General features: G+C 39.3%; 1 protein-coding gene across 3 annotated transcripts in view; it reads left to right on the top strand.

Moving 5' to 3' along the window:
* The window catches only part of CAMK2D (calcium/calmodulin dependent protein kinase II delta), a 162,819-nt gene that overhangs the window by 84,110 nt on the left and 58,071 nt on the right, over positions 1 to 20,638 (top strand). For all 3 annotated transcript variants that reach the window (XM_082315887.1, XM_082315886.1, XM_082315885.1), the window contains exons 5-6: positions 11,044 to 11,098; positions 19,565 to 19,630. In XM_082315887.1, the coding sequence (XP_082172013.1) occupies positions 11,044 to 11,098; positions 19,565 to 19,630 (121 nt within the window). The remainder of the gene's footprint in view (positions 1 to 11,043; positions 11,099 to 19,564; positions 19,631 to 20,638) is intronic.

The raw sequence follows: 20,638 nt of genomic DNA, 5'->3' as shown, positions 1-20,638 counted from the left end.
AAAGTGATTAAGTGCCTTGGTACAACAAAGTGGAATGCTTTCTGTGGCCATTTTTATTACAGCTGGGGGGAAATGAAATCATTAATAATTAAGGTTTGCATTCCATTAAATAGCAAAAGACCAGCTTGCTCTTTGTGAGCTTATATGATCGTTTATTAAATTCCTCGCAAATGTAGTTCATTTACAAACATCATCTTTACCAAGGTTCATTGATCGTATTCCCCCAAAGTGACTGGGACACTCTTCTAAATGGGTTCAAGGAAATTATTGTTTCTTTTTTTTTCTCCATAATATACCTGCTTTACACAGAAAATGCCTGTTTTGTCAAAAATCCGAAAATACTTCCTTTACAAAATGGATGTTTGTATTTTAAATTAGTTTTGGGTTTGGTTTGGGATTTTTTTCCATTTTTGTAGACTGAAAATTATTTTTTAGTGTTATTAGTAAAATCAAAAATCCTACGCATCTTGGGGGGAAGAAGTGGGCAGGAATGTCAAGTTTTCAGTCAGCCTTCGGAGAGAAAGGGGTGCATAATGTTTATTGTAGCTTCACTAATTCAATTAGGGTAAATTTGCATGCAGTTTCTAACAGCAAGATGGTAATTTACAGTGCATTTAATATATTCATCAGACTATACAGCTGGTTCTTCAACCCTGCTGCATTTCCATAGTGTTACAAAATAGATGTAGTATAATGACCTGAAAGAGAATTGTGGGCTGAATAGCTTCATGCTTTGGTTATCTCCAGCTGCCAGAATGACCTGTTTTAAAACTTTAAGGCCCTTGTTCTCCTAAAGCATTGAGAGAGCAAAAAAACAGTGACCGTATATATAAATACTGCCTTTTCAGTATTCCCCTTGGTCAAATCAATAGTTCAGATTAATTACAAATATTCTTTGCTAGGGTAGTTATATAGGAGCGGTCACTGAATTCAAATTGCATACAAGGATTGGATTATTGCTCAGTTATTAAAAAAAAATCAATATCTGACATAAATATCAGTAAAGATCCTCTTTTATCTTTTCTTACTTCTATAAGCTATCACAGTTCTAATCAACTTTCAAATGAAGAATTTTACCTTGAATACATAGTCATCCCCTTTTGTTTTTACTTGATGGTCTCTGATAAACTAATGAATAAGCTTTTAAAATTGGAAAAAAAAGCTAAAAATGAAAAGTTGTAGGAAATTTAGCTATAGTAATTGCTGCAACTAGGTTGCTGTGGCCTAGGTTTTCTGCAAGTGATTGTTACTAAAGGTGCTTTAAATACAGGGCTAATTGCTTTGAAAACATTGCCTAAAGCTGCTTGGTGTATGCCTCCCTCCTTCATGAGAGGTCCTGGTGGAGAAGGTGGCATTTCTTTTCTGTGGGACTTCTTGAGCCATGCCCCAGGATTACAATTTTCTGCTGTCCTTTTTGTTTAAAATATTTAAAGTAGAGTGACTTTGTTTTCATAAGCCTTTAAATACCTTGAGGCCTCATCCTCCTGAAAGGGGAGCATTTAAAAAATAAACAAACGTAGCTCTCTGAGTGGTCCTTGTATAAATTGTTTCTGTGTTTAATGTGTTTTAAGAGAGGAAAGCTAAGAAGGGAGGCTGTCTCCTGCCTAATGATCACAAACCCCCAATATCCCATTTTGTAGACATGTAGGTCCTACGTATTATTTATATAGATCTGTTTTCAACGTTGGCCAGCACCGTAAATATTACAAGGGACAAAGCCTAATTTTGACAATTAATTCTGTCTGAGGTTTTATTTTCATGCGATGCACCCTGAGTCGTCATCTGCCACATTTACATTTGGCAAAAGTCTCTATCAAAAAGATACAGAACTGTATCTTTCCAGCAGGGATTAATAGACTCTTTTGCTTGTCTAATTAGGATGTTAGAGTCGGTGCGTTGAGCTGATTTCATTCAGTTTTTCATTTGATCTTTTCCCTCACTTCAGTTTCTTTGAATCGCTAAAATGCTGTACGTCACTTCGTAATGAATCTTGGCGACTGATGAGCTGCCCAGCCACTGCGGCCATTTCGTCATCGCTGGTCTATAAAGAAGACTCGCTTTAACAGGAGGACCAGGCCTTTCTTTTAGAAAAATGAAGCAAATTACATTCCCTCCATTGAAGTAGGCCGTGTGGTTTTCCGAACCTGTTAGTTTTAATTAATATAACATCTCTATGTTACAGCTTGTCCTTTTATTAGTTAACACTCCGTGAAATTCTTGTGTAGGTTGTCATTATTCCTCCTCTTACATGTTCTGATGAATGCTAAAATGGTTAAAAAATATTAATGCTTAAAGCATCAACACTGGCAGCTGAGACATCAGTTTGCTCTTAGCAAAAATTCGTGTCAGACTTTCTTTTAATCCATGCAGCTGTCCTCATGAGGCTTAATCTGATGACACTTGTAAGCTTTTTGTTGTGTGGTAAAAAATCTTGTTAAACTTAAAAAAACAGGGCTTTAACTGCAAAGAGGAATTAGCTCAACCTGAAATACAGGATTTCTAGTAAATGACATGATTATATATTAAATGAAGACATAATGATACGGGTGTACGTTTTAATACTCTGTTCTTTTTTTAAACAACTATATACAATTTTGCTGTTTTCATATATGAATAATTAAAGGTGTGTAACTCCAGCTGTTCCTTTTAACTTCAGGGATATAGGGTATGATTCCCCAGTACTCTCCTGTGCGTGTGTGCACACAGAAATGCACACGCACCTGTGTTATGGTGCACTGAAAAGCAACAAAAATCTGTTGGTTAAAGAAAAAAGCGTCAGAGTTATTACAGCTGTTTACCCTGGAGACTACTAATACAGAATGATATGTTTTGGAATACCTGTTCACTTTTTTTTTTTTTTTTTTTTAAATGAGTTAATTTTATTTGGGATGTTTAATTTTTAGCAGCTAGATTTCTGACGTTTAGGCTGAATCGGTTTCTGTCTTCTAAGTTTTGTTTGCTAGCGCTTAGTGCCTGAAGCACGCGTAGAAGCTAGACCTGAGGGTCTGTCTGTGCTTACACATCACTGGTGAAGACTTGAGGAGCTGCTTGGGTTTTTTTAGGGTGTTTAGTAGCTCGATAAGCCGCCTCTGATCACAAAACATGCTTTTTCTAAAGCATTCTTTCTTTTTTTCTCTCTCCCTGACATTTCCCACAACATGTACTGATGCCCTTTTTAACCTGTCAGTCTTCATCCAGCAGGAATGAAGCAAGAGTCTCATCATGACAAAAGACTTGGTAACTTGAGGCCATCTGCTTTGACGTCAGTACCTCGATTCACTTCGTCTCACTTCAAAATTTGCTCTTTTATCTACTTTGGCAAATATTTTTTTATTTTCTGTGTAGCAAGAATCTTTTACCCAAGTTAACAGTTTGGCAAGCTGGCTTCTAAGCATGCGTTAGACTTGAGGGGTTTTAATGAAGGCAGTGAATGTAAATATTCCTGGCATTTAATCAGAATACAGAAGTTTATTGTGTCAGGGCCTTGATGGGGGAGGGTTTTGGTCACAAGTGAGTATTTTTAGAATATATGGCATTTTGTTCATACTAGTTAACACTTACTGTTACAGTGCCTTGGGGACAAATGCAGCCTTTCCAAATATTAAATTGCCTAATTATTTTTCCCGTCATTTTTCATTATACCAGTACAGATTAATAGGATTTTTTCCTCAAGTTGTTGACCCTAAATAACCGTGAATTTGCACTGTAATAAAAAGTTGTTTATCTTTTGAATGAATTTGGAAGCTATATAGTTTTGATTCACTGTTGCTGAATATAGACCTGTTAATGGCATACACAGCACTGTTGACTTGCATAAAGTCATTTATTGATAGTAAGTATCACAGTATACTGCTTGTGTATTTAACAGCATGGGGGAGGATTATTTTCTTAGATATGCAAAGCGTTACTCTATGTTTAATGTCTTTCAGAAATCAGCTGCCCTTGAGCATTGCTACTGTAGTAATCTTACCAGATTAGCCTCTAAATATTTCAGATCGTTAGGTAATGGCTCTTACTAATATTTGCAAAGTTCTTCCTACTGTAACTGAGCAGCTTTATTATAGAGGGCCCCAGGCTCTCGTGGTCTCAGAAGAATAGTGTTGTATGTGAGGAAGTATAAGCGTAAGGAGCAACCTCAGCTTTAACGGTACTGCCTGAATTTCTGGCTCTCGGCTCCTGAAACGCGAGCAGGGGGCAAAGGACGCTTCCCTGCAGACTGAGGGGCGTCGCTCATCGCCCGTGGCAAGAGCCAGGTGCTGCTCTGTGACTTGGGCATCCCTCATCTTGTGGCTCAGCAGATGACGGAGCACCTCTGCGTTGTTTTCAATGAAGCGTCTAAGCTGCACGAAGCAGGAGCTGTAGCCACAGCAGTAACTACAGCATAGACTTGAGCAGGGTTGTTTTGTATTGAGTTTAATGCCTGGAGGCTATAGTCGTGACTGTGTTATGCACCACTGATTTAAGGAGTTTGGTTGCTTCGCAGAGATTATTTATACCATGCATCAAGAGGGGAGGTAGTGACAAGTGGATGGAAAAATGTGGAGCACTGAAGTATAGAGAATGAGGTTACAGTGAAGATGGGGGTGGTTTTTTGGAGGAAGCCGATGTCTGATCAGTGCAAACAGCAGCACTCCTGAGCAGTGATTTGCAAGCGTTTGCATCCACAGCTCTGCTCCCACATGCAGTTTTGTGTTTATCATGTTTAGCTTGGGATCCCCCAAGCACGTTCAGCTTGGGATCGAGACTAAAAGCTGTGGGATGAATTTTGACTTTGGTCTCGGTTCTTGGCGCTGCCGTAATGACTTCTGCACTGGCATCCATGTGAGCTTCTGACAAAGTTCTAGCAGTAGCTTTATTTTCCTTCCCTCGTCACCTTGGTTTATCTAGTAGAAGAGGAAGGATGACAAAGGGTGACTTTGCAGGAAGATCTGCAGATAATCTGCTTCTCAGCCAAGCAGTTTTGCTGAGCACGAGGCATTCTTTGTCAGAGACTAGAAAGCAGAAAGTGCTTATAGGCAAGTGTTTTGAAATAGAAAATGCACTGCTTCATTTATTACCAAAAACCGTATCTGGTTATACCTTTTCAGTGACTGAGGGGGTTTTTCTGTTTTTGTTTTACCTCTTTATTTTCAAATGCAACAGCTTATCCCATACCTAGTGGCAGGCAGATACCAATTCATAGAAAACCCAAGACTAAATTAAGTCATTCCATTAAGTTCCTTAAATGAATACGTTCATTTTTTAAAGTGGTTTGGTTTTTTTTTTTTTTTTCTTTTCTAATGAGAGTGATCTGCCTAAGTTCTGCATAAATGATACACTTTTGGAAGTGAACATGGAGGGAAAGCACATCTGTTCCTTTTTCACTCTTCTTGCAGGAAGGCAGGAGCTTGAAGAAATAATTTGCGTATTTCAGCAAATACGACATACGTTTTTGTGACTTTCAAACCCATTTTAAACCTGTACTGCTGACAAATGACCCCTGTAACTTCCTAACAGTGCACTAATTCAAGACACCTAGCTTCACAGAGTTAGAGGATTAATGCTCTGGGAGTCCATAGATCTTAATCTTTAGCACCAAAAGGAAAATAAGTGTCTTTAACTACATTACCATTAACTACGTTATCCCTTTCAATGCTCCGTTAATAAACACAATGAATGGGATTGCATGGAAAGAGTCTTCCCTACTGAGCGGCCCGCTGGCGGCTGGACACCTCCGTGCACATTCGTGCAGCTGAGGTACTGACCACGGACCGTAACTTCTCTCTGAAGTTCAGTCTGCTCAAATATTTTGTCTTTGTCCTGTGAATTAATTCAGATACCAAATTTATCAAAATTATCACTTCAGCAGTTTCACAAAAATAAATATTTTAGGCAGTAGTTTTAGATATGATCAGGTATCTTTCTCCTGAAGAATTTTTATCTGACTTTATCTACTGTTTGACTTGTCTCCTTACCTGGAAGAATCTGGTTTTCATTGAAAGTGTGTGGAATACTATTATTTTGATTTTTTTTCTTTAAAGGCGGAAATTCAGAAGGGAGATAATGACGTTGCTTGGCCATTATATCAAGCTGTTTTCTGTAGAATAGACACAAAATACTATAGCTCAGCACAAAAAGTCAAATAAAGGAGATCATTTTACTTGTCACTCTGATTGGAGCTTGCCCACACTAATGGCTAAATACAAAGCTAATAAAGCTAATAGGAGTTCTCCCTTAAATTATTATAATGGTTATCGCAAAGGGGTGATTGGAAAGTATTTCAGATGAAAATCAGTGCTGAAGCCAAAGGGATATTCCTGATCTTTTGTGGGCTTATAGCATTTTCCCAGAAGAAAGAACTGTGTGCTCCCTGGATTGCTATCAGGCGTTTCAAGTGGTTTGCTTGAAGAGCAACAGCTTTGTTGTCAAAGGTTTTTGAACACCACCTCTGTAACCCACTGGAGGAGAATGACCATAGTGCTACAGCAGGCAGGAGGGAAAAAATACTTACCCTTGTGTCCTTTCTGCCATATAATGTGTTTTTCCATGACAGCACTCAGGAAACAACTCCAATTAATAATGATTAGGTCTAACGGGAATCTTTTCAAAAAAGAAAAATGGAACTGTTTCTACTGGTGAATGCTTTTTGCATCTCTGGAGGAATTGCAGTGTGGGTTACTGATGGGAGTTCTTACATGGGATGAATAATCTTTGTAGTTGCTGCCTTTTGGTTTGTCGTGCCTGAATCCTGCCTGATATGTGTGCGTAAAGAACTATATATGCTTGCAATGAATACACGAATACTTTTTGTAGCCAGTCACCTCTTAACCTTTGTGAATAGCTTCTCAAATTGTCATCCCAGCGTCCCTTGTCTTTCCCAGTGAAAAGCCGAATTGCTGGCAGAATGCAGCAGCAAAGCCTGGGCCATGCTGGACTCGCCTCTGCGCTGTCGTGCACCCTTTACGCCGCACTGTCAGGCTGTCTTGTCTTCTCCTTTGCCCGTGCTTATTTGGGATTTTCACCTCGCTGATTTGCTGGCATAAACCTGCATCTGAACTGACCGAAGAAGCCAACATAAGCACTTGCCAAAAGGCAGTTTTGATCTTCCCTGGCTGCCTCAGCCTATTTTCCTTTTCAGAGACAGTCAGGGGCATGTGATCCTGATTCAGAGAAGGATTTGTCCCATCTCACTTCTATGATTCAGACATTTGGGAGGAAAGAAAAAGAAAGAATGTGATCCTTGAAGAAGATATCCCCATGGACATGTCAGACTAGCGTTCGGCTAATAAGGAAATAGCCTCACAAGGCTGAGAAAAAACATTGTCCATCATCTCAAATCGCAGTCCTTTTCTAGTCAGAAGGGAGCTACGGTTCTGCGGTGGCACTGGACAAAGAAGCCCTCTCCTAGGAAAGGATGTGGCAAAGCGAGAGCACCTCCCATTTCAGGCAGGCAGCGAAGCCCTGGAAGCCCCTTCACGTGGTGCCGTGCTGGTCTGCTTCCTAACAGGGCTATGGCAGGTGCCTCTATCCAAGAGAAAACTTGTCCTCCCGGCTCTAGTCTCGATACGCCGTGTGGTGGTGGGCAAGGTATTGATCTTCTCTGACACAGGAGGAGTAAGCTACTGTTCTGTATGGAGCTGCTGATATTGCTACGTAATAGCTGTAATAGCGTGCCTGTTTCAGTCTGTATAAGCATGAAGTATTTACCGCAGGCTTAAATACAGATATTCCTAGCAGTACAAGTGGGGGACACGATTATTTAAAAAAAAAAAAAAAAAAGAGAGAGATAGTAAAGGGGTTTTGTATTGCCTTGAACCAAAGGCAATGAAATGCAGCTTATTCTTCTCCGACAACTTCGTTGCTTCAGGGTCACAGTTCTAAAACTGCCTTAATGGCTGTAGGTTCACGTTGACTTCACCCTTACCTAGGAGATTACTTTCTTATAAATGTGTGTAAGGAAGTCATTCTGTGTTTAAAAAATAAAGCGGTAATTAAAGAATACAGTTCTTTGCTCCAGCTGGTTGCTAGCAAATCCACGCTGGAGCACGAGGAGGAGTGAACCATGAAAACTGAGTAAGTACGCCTATGAATATAGGCTGTTGGCTATTTTGTAGCCACAAGCTCAAGCCTAAACTGTCTGGTTTTAATAGCAAAGTAATATTTTAAAGGTGGATTTAATTTCTAAATGTTAAGATTTAATACCTTGTTTCAATTCTCTAAAGACGTTTCAAATACCTGGGTTGTTTTGCATGCTTCAGAACTCTTTGAAAGCAGTTGGCAGCAAATATTCTGCCTCACCAGAGGTATTTGATAGTTCTCAATATCTGTACGTGATATGGGAAATCAAATATGAAAGCTTCCCTCTGTCTGAATATAATGCTGTTAGCAAGCAGCGAAGAGAGGAATGCTGCTTTGAATGCAAAAAAAAGTGTTCACAGAAAAACCATGCTTTGAGTTCTTACGGATCTATTTCAGGAACAGGCAGTTACTATCAAAAGGTATAATTTGCTATGTATTAAATCTTAAAAAGTTTTAAACTTTTCTGGAGAGGCATATGCAAAACGTACTAGCTGCACTCCAAAATTTACCATTTTCTGGTTATGTGACATACCCAAGGGTCTGTACTAAATCCCATTGCTAACTTCTGAGCACTCATTTGTGAGTAATATCTTTGATGCTGCTGTACGAAGTAGTGTACTCAAAAGCCAGATGTTTTCGGGGTCTCTGCTCTGAGCTAGAAATTTCAGGATACTGTTCTAGGCTCGTACTTGGTGTCTTATCTCGCATTTGGTTTGCTTTAAAGACCAGACATTTGGGGGTATTGAAACCTCAACTCAAAGAACGCAACCAGAAAGCAAGTTGGGTTTGGTTTGTTGGGGTGTTTTGGTTTGGTTTGGTTTGTGGTTTTTTTTTTTTTTTTAAATGAATAACTGAAGACATGAATAAATAACTTAGCGTTAATTCCCTAAGGAGACAATGAAAATGCACTAGTACAAAGATCTGGAGGATTCCTATTTCTTGCTGCTGCTACACTGTTATTATTACACTAATTGTTCTTACACTTTCGCTGTGCTGTAGTTTTTTAATCAATTACATTTTATACTATTTGATATTTATACTATTTGATTCTGATATCCTAAACTATACGTCCCTCTAATGTCTATAAATAGGGTATGTTTTACCACAGCACCGATGTACTACCTCCGTCTTCTATGCTCAAGGCTTGCACTTCATAACAACTTAGACAAATCCAGAATATAGAACCAGCCAAAACCACAAATTCTGATTTAGACCTACTTGGCTCTTCTGAATCATCACGAGCTCTGGGCAGTGAGTCAGCCAAGAGCTGGTTTTCTCTTCAGCATTGTGTAAACACAAGATGTTTCCCTGGGCTAAATATTATTAAGTTAAAAAGTCATGTTTATTTGATTTTTTTTTTTTTTTTAATGTCATGTAGTGTATAAAAATGATTAATACATAAAGCTACTTTCTGGGGAAATCTGAAGATCCTTTTCTTTTACATTTTCTTCATCAGCTCAGTGTTGAACATGACGCAGCTTTAGGGTACCCTGATTTTTTCATTTGGTTCTGTAAGTGACAATGGTTTGGATCAGACTACTGACAAAGCTTCATGGATTGGGAAAACTAGCTTTGGAAATTGCCATTTCATTTGAAGTCACTAAGAGAAACCGCAGGACTTAATTCATAGTTCTACCATGATGTGATTTGAATTCTTAAAATTCAAAATGAAGGTTCTGCAGCTGACTAGTGCATTTTCAGGGAAAACTTTAGATATATAGGTGTATGTCACCATGACATGGGGTTTTAATCCTTAGGATGCTGTAAGTTTGTCGGCCGTGACAAGCGCTGGAAAGGCTAATGACTATTTTCTAGCCATCACATCCTTTTGCTTCTGGCAGGTCCTCTCATGCGCCTTACCTCTGTCCAGCAATCGCTCTTCCCGGTGATTTAACGGGAGGCAGTTACCTCGCCGAGCTGTCGCACCCCCGCGCCCTCCCTCCTTTCCTCTCCCTGCCCGCCCTTGCTGTCGGTCGGACTGGCCGAGCACCCGCGGCCGGGCGGTGGGCAGTCCCGCTCCCTTCGCTTGAGTCTGTCAGCTGTGGCGGTGGCTGCCGCTGTGGAAATTCGGCATAGATCGGCGGGCATCAGCCTGCCCAGTAGATTTATCTCTTCGCCACTCTTCACCATTCATGTGGTTGAAGTGGATGGCAGGTAAGAAGATTAGAGGGAAAAATATATGTATGCGATAGAAATATGAGCAGGAATACAGCTTACTCCCTTTTTGACCCCATTTATTTTTTAGTATAGTCAAACACTTTTAGTTTGCGATGATGCTTTCTCTTTCAAAATCAGCATCTTTTGTCTGATTATGGATTTTGTTAACATAGCCCTTGAAGTTTATTATTCTGCTGAAATCTGTGATTAATTGTGGCTTTTTTTTCCCCATCTTGTTTTGTTTACAACTTTTAAGATGTAATACTGCCGAGAAAATAGTTGTATGACATACGTTGACCTGTGTATGACATATGACGTATGTTCTAAGATAATAGAAGTCCAGTGACTGGGGACTCCTGCGTATGCTATTGAAAAGATCGATTGCAGGTTCTGCCTAGGGAGTGGAATCATATCAATACACTATATTAAGATGAAGTCTGACTGTGCTTTTAGTAGTTGTTTAGTCACGATTCAGCATGAAGGGCAAAGGCAAGGTGCAGCGTGTGTGTATGTGCCCTTACATGCAGGAGGTGGTGGGAAATGACTGCAGCGTTCTTCTGCATAGCAAAAGCAGAGCTCCTTTAAAAATAACTGTACAACGAGCTGCGCCTACAGTCTTTTTGTTTCTTTGTTTATCTCACCTTATGAAAAAGGCGATTCTGAGGGTAGAGAATTTAAAAAAAAAAAAAAAACAAACACCACACAGCGATGCAATAGAAGCTCTACAGTAGAATTATAATCCTTCCTTCTCCCCCAAAATCACAGACAGACATTAAAGACATGAAAAAGATGACTGGTGTTTATCTTTTTTTTTCCCCCTTTCAATAGTGCGGCTTCACGACAGCATATCAGAAGAAGGATTCCATTACTTAGTCTTTGACTTGTAAGTATGTGTTTTGCATATGTTTAGCATGTTGGGGATGTGGTATTCAAACTTTTAGATGTAAATACAAGCTCACAAGATAAATGTATGGTTCTGGTGCAGTGAGTTGGACAAATAGATGTAAACAGAGCTGGAAGGACAGTAACACGTTTGGGCATTTGCATGTGCAAGAACTGATTTGTAAGTGTCACTGTAAGAATTCCGTATTAAAAACTTTGAATAAGTAGGGCCACTGTTGAAGTGGATTTTAATACAAAATGTAGGTATGTAGTTAAAAGTTGCATGATACCTGCCAAAGCTAAGCGATCTTAAGGGTCTTTTCCAACCTTAACGATTCTATGATTCTATGAAACATATGACTCAGAAAAAATAATTTGCTGCAAGCCAGTTGTCTGTACAGCAAACATAAAAAAACATGTGGAAAAATAGTTTCTCTACAGAAAGTCTCCAGTGCTGGATTGAAAGGTAAGCCTGAGTTTCCTAGAGGGAAAGACTCTTTCCATATTTTATTCCTGATTCGTATCTTACTGATATATAGAATGTTTCATTCTGACACCATTCAGAATGTAAAATGCCCAGCATATAGAAAGGAAGTTTCCTTCTTATTTCCTATTTTGCTTCAGGAACTTCAGTCCTGTGAGCTGTTCGTGTAGTGACTGTGCGTATGTGGAGCTTGTTTCTTCTAGATAAGGCCGTTTACTGGAAGAAGGGATGGTGACAACACGAACTGTGTGTCTCAGACTCTTAACTTAAAAAGAGACGCTGACGTTCTTCATTCTTCCCTGGGACAGGCAAACTTTTCCACTCACTTGAAAAGTTACTGCTTTTGGTTCTGGGTATGGGCAAAGACGAATGATTAGGAATTGTCTCGTAAAACTTAAGTAAAATTATCTGTTTCAACTGCAGATTTTTCCAGGGCCGTTTACATAGTTTTGACAAACAACGCCCCCTACCCCCAAGAGCTTTCTTAGGCCCAACGTGGTTTTGCTGGTTAGAATGAGAATATGTTATTAGCCCTAGAAATGTGAAATAGCTCATTTCTAAGCATATAAACTGAAGTATTTGCATTCAGCGTAGGTAAGTTAGAACTTGGATCTTCCACAATCAATCGTGTGCTTTCACGTTCAGGTTACATTCTGGTTTATTTTCTGACGTAATTTTTTTAAAGAAATCTGTGAAGACTTCTTCAAGACTAGACGTCAGACTAGCGATACCAAAATATTAAATAGTCTGTCTGCAGTGAAGGCATTCAGGGTTCAGTACTCAAATCCTAACTGGGCTCAACAGGAACTTATATCTGATTTGTATATATCCCAGGTAAGTGCTCTGACTGTTGGCTTGGAAATGGCTCTAGGGCACAACATGCGTACTTGTTCTCTGACGTGCACTGGGTTTTGTTTCGCCTGTGGTTTTTTTTTTTTTTTTTTTTAAGGGCTACAAGGGAAACCTTTCTGTGTGGATTTGGAAAAATCTTAATTCTGAACATTTCCAAGAAGTGCATGCAGAATTCTTAGTTCTAGGGACAATATCCCTTTTATAAACCGGTGGCATTCTTATTTTGTTGGTGTACTACCATGCTGTTAGAAACCATGGCCTACTGTAATTCTGCCTTAAATTGAATATATAATGCCAGACATATCTCCGGAGACTGTGATTGCAATGTGAACTAGAAGGCATTTGAACAACTTCACAGTTGTAGATACCAGTATCTATATCTCAATAGTAACAGAACAAATAGAAGCCTGTATGCTGCAAGGAAAATTAATACCTAACCCAAAGATACTGTCTTGGCAGAAAAACTAGATCCTGCTGGAAGCGTTCTGCACTGGCTGGAACTTCCTCTGTTTCCCCGTCAGTCTCATTCAGGACAAACACAGGAACAGACTCAAACATATGCCGTTCATCTAAAACGGTCCACATGGTTTTGTTTTTCATCCTCTTCAGAGAAAGAGGGCTTCAACATATATATATACACACAGCTTTTTATGTTTTGATCATGTGGTTTGGGTTTGTTTGTCAAAATGAATTATTTTGCAAAAAAAAACCCTCCAAATGGTAGAGGTAGTGACTGTGCTGACTGGTAGTTGTCTTTGGAAAGTCAACGTGTTGCATTCTTGGAAGAACTTTTGCCTCATCAGTAAGGATGGCTGTTCACAGTTAATTTTCCATTCAGACTAAGAAATTATTGCTTTAATGCTCACTAATACTCTTTATTAGTGGAACTTCATTTTTTTTACCGCAGTTAAAAATACGTGGGTTAGTGGCTTGTTTAAATGTACATAAAAGAGCTGCCACCAAAGAAGGTACCATATGGACTTCTTTAATATGAAGGCCAAGTACATGCTTTTATTTATTTATTTAATTTTTATTCCACAGGAGCCTGACTGTGGTGTAACACTGTCACTCCACCCACGCATACCATCATGTCATTATCTTAATGATTTCTTTCAGACTGTGTGGGATTCAGTACGACTGTTTCTTTAGAAACTTCTTTTAGACTGCATCCCACATAAGAAAGCAAAGACGAAGAGTGCTTTTTTTGTGAATAGAAAAAAAAACCAATCATTGTCACTTGCTATTTTGAATTTCTAATCACCTCTTTTGAATTAATGTCATAGAGATGTCTGCAATCTGAAGAAGCCTGTTGCTTCACTTGTATACTTCAGTGATATCTGTGCTTTTTCTGAAGGAAAAAAGTGATTCACGTACTCTGTTACAGGCGTGCGTTTGAGTGAAGAGTTCTGGCGTCAAAAGAGGAAGCTGGAAGTCTTCCAAAATCCATGTGGAAACTGGACATTGAACAATGAAAGATGTGCTTTCTGATAAAACGCGGTATTGGGGTGTTCCTGTAGGAAGCCCTGCATATGAGAGAAATAGATGCACTGAAGTATTGACATATCACATATATATATGAAATTTATCTTTGGTTGCTGACTCTGATCTCTGAAATCTATACATGGCGGTGTCATTCTGGAGTATGGTAGTTGTTTGGCACCTCACGAGGCAAAGCAGTGATTTTCACGGTCTCCTTGATGCCACTGCCAAGGAACAGAGGCATCTTACTGACCTACCAATATGGCTCCTACATATTTTAGAAAACTAACTATGATAGCCTTCTGTGATACTTCTCCCAAGCAAAGGACATGCTCCTGTTATGTCTCTCTCGCTAGATAGAGTGAAGCGATTTGCGGATTAATAAAATGTGCGTTGTAAGATTAGTAATGGACTTGATGAAGCTTCTCACTCCTCTCCCCTTATTGGTTAAGGCAACTGTAGTTAGGATTTGCGTCTCTCTATCAGCCCATTTCAGTTGCTACGCACGAATGAGATTGTCTTCAGCGTTAATGATGTTAGATGAGTTCAAGTCCAATCAATTCTGTCAGTATTAATTGCTGTATCTGAATGGAAACAGCTGTAGCACTTGAAGACTCTCTCATGCAAGTCAATGAGATTCTCTTTTTTCAGTGTCTCCCGTTTTAATGCACTTGATGAGATGCAACAATTGGTACATTTAGAATCCTGGCGTTGCTGTTGAATTCCAAGTGGAGGGACTGTACTGTGTAGAAGAAACAAAAATACCAAAAAAGAAGGCCTAATTGTAGAACAATCTTTGCCTAGGGTAAGTGCCTGAACCTTTCTTTTTCAGAAGTAGAAAGGTCACAGATAATGTAAAAAGTATGTGGCCGCTGTAATTTTGTAAGACTGCTTCCTCGCACCTTCATTATGGAAGCGATTTAAGAAATAAGAAATGTAAGCCAGGAGGAAACAACGCCAGTGTGATCATCAGCAGGGGCTCTTTTAGCTAGCCTTGCTAATTTGGGAGTTCCTTTTAAATATCTTCTTATATTTGTAAATTTTCCTACTCAACTGATTATGGTACCTGAAGTTGAGTATTTTTGTATGTGTTGTTACAAATGTTTGCAGGAAAAAAATGTGGCATTTAACACTGTAAATGCAGTAATTTGTTTTAGTATAAAGTCAGTTGAATGAAGGAGTTAAAAACGGCTTCTTAGTGTTCCTCTTCAGAGAGAGAAACAGCAATAGCATCCTTTGTACGGGGAGTCCTCCTGCTTGCCCCTCTCCCTGCAGTTTCGCTGAAAGACCTACCTGGTGCAGAGGGCCTTGGTGTTTCTACATGCTGCTTGTACCTCTTCTGTTTAAACAAACCCATGTGCTTTATTTGTTACCATTTTAGTATGCTCTTCAGAAAATTACAGAAGAACAGTAATAGCTTGTGAGAACCAGTGGCTCTTAATTCATACCCTGAAAGTTACTAGAGCTCGTATCACGAATGTCGCGTCATGAAACAGGACCTCACTGAAGTCGACGATATATCTGTATCGGAAAGGCATTAAGCTCCGTTTACTTCCCATTTTAATTTTGTGGGGAGAAAGCAGCTTGGCAGCTGCTCGTGTAGCTTTCTAGTGAAGGACCACAGCTGTTTGTTTTACTTTTTACCCTCTGCTTTGCAATCTTCACTTACATTGTGTATAGCCTACCTGGATATATTCGTAGATCTAACTATGCTGGTAGTTGCCTTTTAATTTAAGTATACAGACTAGAATCTGTGTAGGATTCCTGCCCCACCCAAATGGTACAATGTATCAGTTTTTCATTCTTTTAGCCTAGGGAAAAAAAGAAAAAGTTTAATAGAAGCAGCAGTCAAACTATAGGTAAGTCCTCGATTTTCATTTCCTTCTGTAATTTGATTTCAGAGATCAGCCTACGTATTTCTGTTGATCAGCAAAACCTCCAAGAGTTCTGATTTCAGCACACCTCTCCCTGGAAGGCAGTTCGGTGCTCCTGCTGGCAACAGCGCAGTAGCACGGAGCCGTGCAGTCTCCAAAGAGTACATCACGCTTTTGTTTCGGGCCGTGGCCTTCGCTAGGCAAGGAGGACCTCATCACTAAGGATCTCTTCTATTTCAGGTCCTTCCCTAGCCATCGTGTTTCATAATTGAAGATACAGGGGGAAAAAATCCACCTAACAAAATGACATCTAATAAGGAGCAGAATGCTTTTTAGCCACTTTGGTATTAAACTGTATGGGGTATAAAAATGTTTATTGGTAACTGCTCTGCTCTTCATTTATAAAATCATAACATAGGTTGGTAAGGATCCCTAGAGGTTATCTGGTCTAACCCCCTTCTCGAACAAGGTCCAATTGAATCAGTTTGCTCGGGGATTTGTCAAGGTTGGAACATCTTCAAGGATGGAAATCCCACCACCTCTTTGAGCAACAAGTGCATAGTAAATAATTATAATAACAAGAAAGGAAGAAAAATCCTGATCTCTATTAGGTATTTCTGGTGTTTCAGCTTGTCTGTTGCCTTTCATGCTGTCTCTGCCTACCCACCCATTAGACAGTTGTAGAGAGCAATGAGATCTCCCCTGAGCCTTCCCATCTTAATGGTGAACAAACCCAATTATCTCAGCCTCTCCACCTGCCTCCAACTCTAACCATCTCGGTGGCCCTCCATTAGGCACAGTTCATTATGTCTGTGTCCTCCGTGTGCTGGGAAGCCCAAAAAGGGACGCAATACTCCAGGTGTGACCTCACAAGTGCCAAATGCAAGGCAAGAATCGCTTCCTTCAACCTGCTGGCTGCCCTGTATCGTGATACAGGTATAGATCCTATATACCTTTTTTGCTGCAAGGGCACGTTGCTCATGCATGCTCAATGAGCAAAGGCCGCTAAGGCGGCTATAACAATTTTCTCAGAGTCAGAGGCTGAGAAGATGCAGGTGAGTTCTGACCTCTCTTAGTCCCCTGCGCTACCTTCCTTCTTGATGGCCATGCAGCTGTCTTCTGAGAATTATTGCTAAGGTATCTTTTGGAGTGACAGAGCGTGGGAATTGTTGACTACTTGTTCGGTTGTCAGTGAAATTCACCTGCTCTGTTCTTGCTTTTTATTTTTTCATCATTTGGCAATGGTTACGAATGCCAAGCAAATGTTTAGTGTCAGCAAATAAGAATGCATATCCCCCTCTTTTCTCTGCGCTTGAGAAGAACAAGCATCAGCTTGGTGTTCTCTCCCACTGAAACACACTTTGATGACAAAAGCTTTTTCTTTTCTTTTTTGACTTGGATCAAAAATGAATGTTTTAGGGAAGAATAAGATCAAAGGATGCTTTGTTTTTTCATTCATCACAATCTGAGAATTATTCCTCTTTACCAGAACTGTGTTAGACAAATATATATGCAAAAAGGAGGTATCAAAGACTGTCAAAATATGCATCAATCAAACATTTTGTGTTACAGCAACCAAAGCCAGTTTCTGGAAGGTAGAAGACAAAAAGAGAGTACAAATTAGGCAACCAGGTATTTTACCTCCTCCAGATTTTATTGTAGACTTTTGTACAAAATAGCATTCTGTTACCTGAAAGTGATTACTTTCCAAAGTCAGTAAGGCGTAAACTCAGAAAAAGGATGATGTAGCCCACATGTAAATGGAAACATGAAAATCAAGTTTTTAACTGGCCTTGTTGAAGGGAAGAGCTATGCTACTGGTTGAGCAGGTCATTTCTGTTGTCATCTAATGTGACTGAATAACTGGGATCTACAACGAACTGTTAGTACAGCAATTTGCAAATGAATGTTATGGTTCTGAAGATTCGAAGTATTCTCCTTTTTAATTTTTTAATCCTATTAAACTTAATTGTATTCAATAATGATTGTATTCACTGTAGTATAGACTTTTCAGCATCTTACTCTTTGAGCATCATGTAGCCCACTCTGACGCTTACATTTGGGAATTTATTGAGACTATAATGTGCTATATGAAAATTCTCTACACTCATAAACAGTAATGAAATACGAACATTGATCTCCCATCTAGGAATTATTTATGTTGGCATATCAGTCGGGTCAAGGTTTTGGAAAGCAGGAATCGGACTAACTCGTGCACCCTGTCTGTGGAGGCTGCGGTGAGGTGCTCCGGTTAGACGGCGCGCTTGGCTGCTCCACACTGCGCGCGTTTGCAACGCTTGCATCTGTTTTCAGCCGTTCGGTACAGCACCTGAATATATGAAGATTCGCATTCAGCTGTGAAAGCATGCCAGTGTATTCCACAGAAGAGCCATGTTAGGGTATCGTACAGGAAAGGTCTTCCTCTTTCTGTGAGTCCACTCTCCTGTTGACAGAGGCAGCCAAGTTTTACGATTTTATTTAAAAGCTCATCAATCTTCATCTTAAAAATAGAGCACCTGTCTCAGTTACTTTACCAAAAACTGTTTAAGTACACCAGTTTTATGATTGTTAGAAAACTACTTCTGATTTTAACCCTATATTTATTCACAGGTATTGTATGCTTATTTATTATTGTACCAATATTGTCCCTTACAACTCTCTATGGAGAGCACAGTTTATGCTCTTTGTCTTCAGTATTTATCTTCACCCCTCTTAAACTTTATTTTGCCAAGCTAAACTGACTTTGCTTCTCTGAGAAGATAGGAGGAGGGAGTGAATGGATAGTCTACTAGCAACTTTCTGCTCATATTGCTGTTTCAATTCCCTTTTCTGAATGTGAGCGACCAGAACTGTGTACGATACGGGGAAGGATTTTACTGCTGTCTGTAAGGACATTGCTGTCATCCTATTTCAAATGCATTCCAAGACTGTGGCAGCATCCTGCTGGTGACTCGTTCTGGACTGTCATCTTTGGGTTATAACAACAGGGTTTTATTTCTTTTTAACCGCTTCCTACTGTTAAACCACTGGTTGTACAATGAAATCCTAAGTATGCAACCGTGCCCAGTTGCTTCTGTTACTGGTCCTCTGGATCATACAGTTCTTTCCTCTTATTATTAATGACTCATATTATTTTAAGTGGCACTTTCACTAAAGTATTCCTACTTTCTCAATAAAGATAACTGAAAATTTTCTAGGGAAAAAAAATCTGCCATTAAACTGATGAAGGTACTCTGCTTCTGCTGATACTCTCCTTCCAACTCAGTAATCCTCTTTCTAGCAAAAGCACAAAAAGCAAGCCGCTCTGGCAGACGGGTACACCTCTCGTGTTTTGACCTACGCTTAAAGATCCTTTTCCCTTTTTAGCATTATTGTGTTCTCCTTTCTTACATCTGTCTTACGTTGCAGTTCTCAGTTTATCCTGACCTGCTGTGAACATCAGCCACAATTTTCCTTGCTGGTCAGTTCTCTTTATTCTTGTAGTTGTACTGCTTACTCTTGACATCCTTAACTGATGTATGGCATCTTGCCCAATAAGCTGCTGCTCTTTGCTTTTATTTCCTAGGTATGTTTGCTCTTCCACCACATCCTTTTTATTCATGTAATGATTTGGATGGACAAACCTTCCACTTTAGTTCCTTCACCTTGCCGGTCAAGACCGCTTGCATTTCTGTACAAATATTTCAGTTATTCCTCTCTGACTTCTCCCTGCCAAGTTAATTTAAGATGCACGTTTTCACTTCTGAAATCTCCTTTCCCATCTTGCTTTTTCTAACAGAGTCACTGGAGGTGAATTGTTTGAAGATATAGTTGCAAGAGAATATTATAGTGAAGCAGATGCCAGGTAAGTCATCTGTTTTTCTAATGTTGCCTTTAATAATTCTAGGATAGTTACTTAAATACCTCATGGTGTTTGGCATCAGTTTCACTAGCACAGTCTGTGAGGCTCTAGGATTTCTCCTAGAGTTCTCCTAGACTTGGAAGGGCACAGTTTGGCGTTTTGAGCTCACGACTCTGTGGTGGAGAACTCGTATGAAGTCTTGATGTCTGCTGATCTGAAAAAGCTGAAACTGGATCTCAGTTTGTTAAAATCTTTGTAAACTTGTGAAGTCGTTAAAATCATACTCAGTTTTCTCCTCTGCAAACTGGACATATCATTTCAGCTATCTCATCTAGGGATTCTTATACTTGCTGATCAAAGTTTGAAATACATGTTGGTCTTGAAAGAATTTTACATTAAGTATCATTTTTGTTCTCGGTCCAGAAGTACTAATTTCCTTTTCATATTTAAACATTTTTGTTGTGTTTCATCAATAAGCAATTATACTGTGCATCTCATAGTCTGAGCTCAAACATGAAATCTCTAGCAATTTTCTGCAAGTGCTTGTTGAAAAACTTGAAGAATAAGTTGACGATTATCATAATTTGCATGCTGACATAAAGTATCAGGGCCATTTTTCCATCTCAGAATCTGTTTGCCCTCATAAAATAATCTTAAATATTCTCATGTAATTATGAATCTTAAACATTGTGGTCAATTACTTTAAAGAAAACATGTTCTACCACTACACTCTTAACAGAAAATTTATCTCAAAGTAAATTTAAAGAATCCTCGTGTTTTTGTGTGTTCATAGTCACACACCACCATTGATACATATTTAGTACATATAATTTTCAGTTACTCCTTTACATTTGGGATTAATTGGCAGATGATCGGAAAGCATTAAGTGTCCCGAACAACAGTGGTAGGATAATAATGAACAAACAAGAAGTTACTCTGAATATTAGGAAGTTTCCACTGTTTATTGCTCTTACTAATTTCTGTAGGAATGGTAGAAACATCATTACTCTA

Source organism: Platalea leucorodia (genome assembly GCF_965183815.1).
Source record: "Platalea leucorodia genome assembly, chromosome: 6".
NCBI classification, from domain to species: domain Eukaryota; kingdom Metazoa; phylum Chordata; class Aves; order Pelecaniformes; family Threskiornithidae; genus Platalea; species Platalea leucorodia.
The sequence above is the reverse complement of the archived record's forward strand: the minus strand, read 5'-3'. Positions and strand labels throughout refer to the sequence as shown.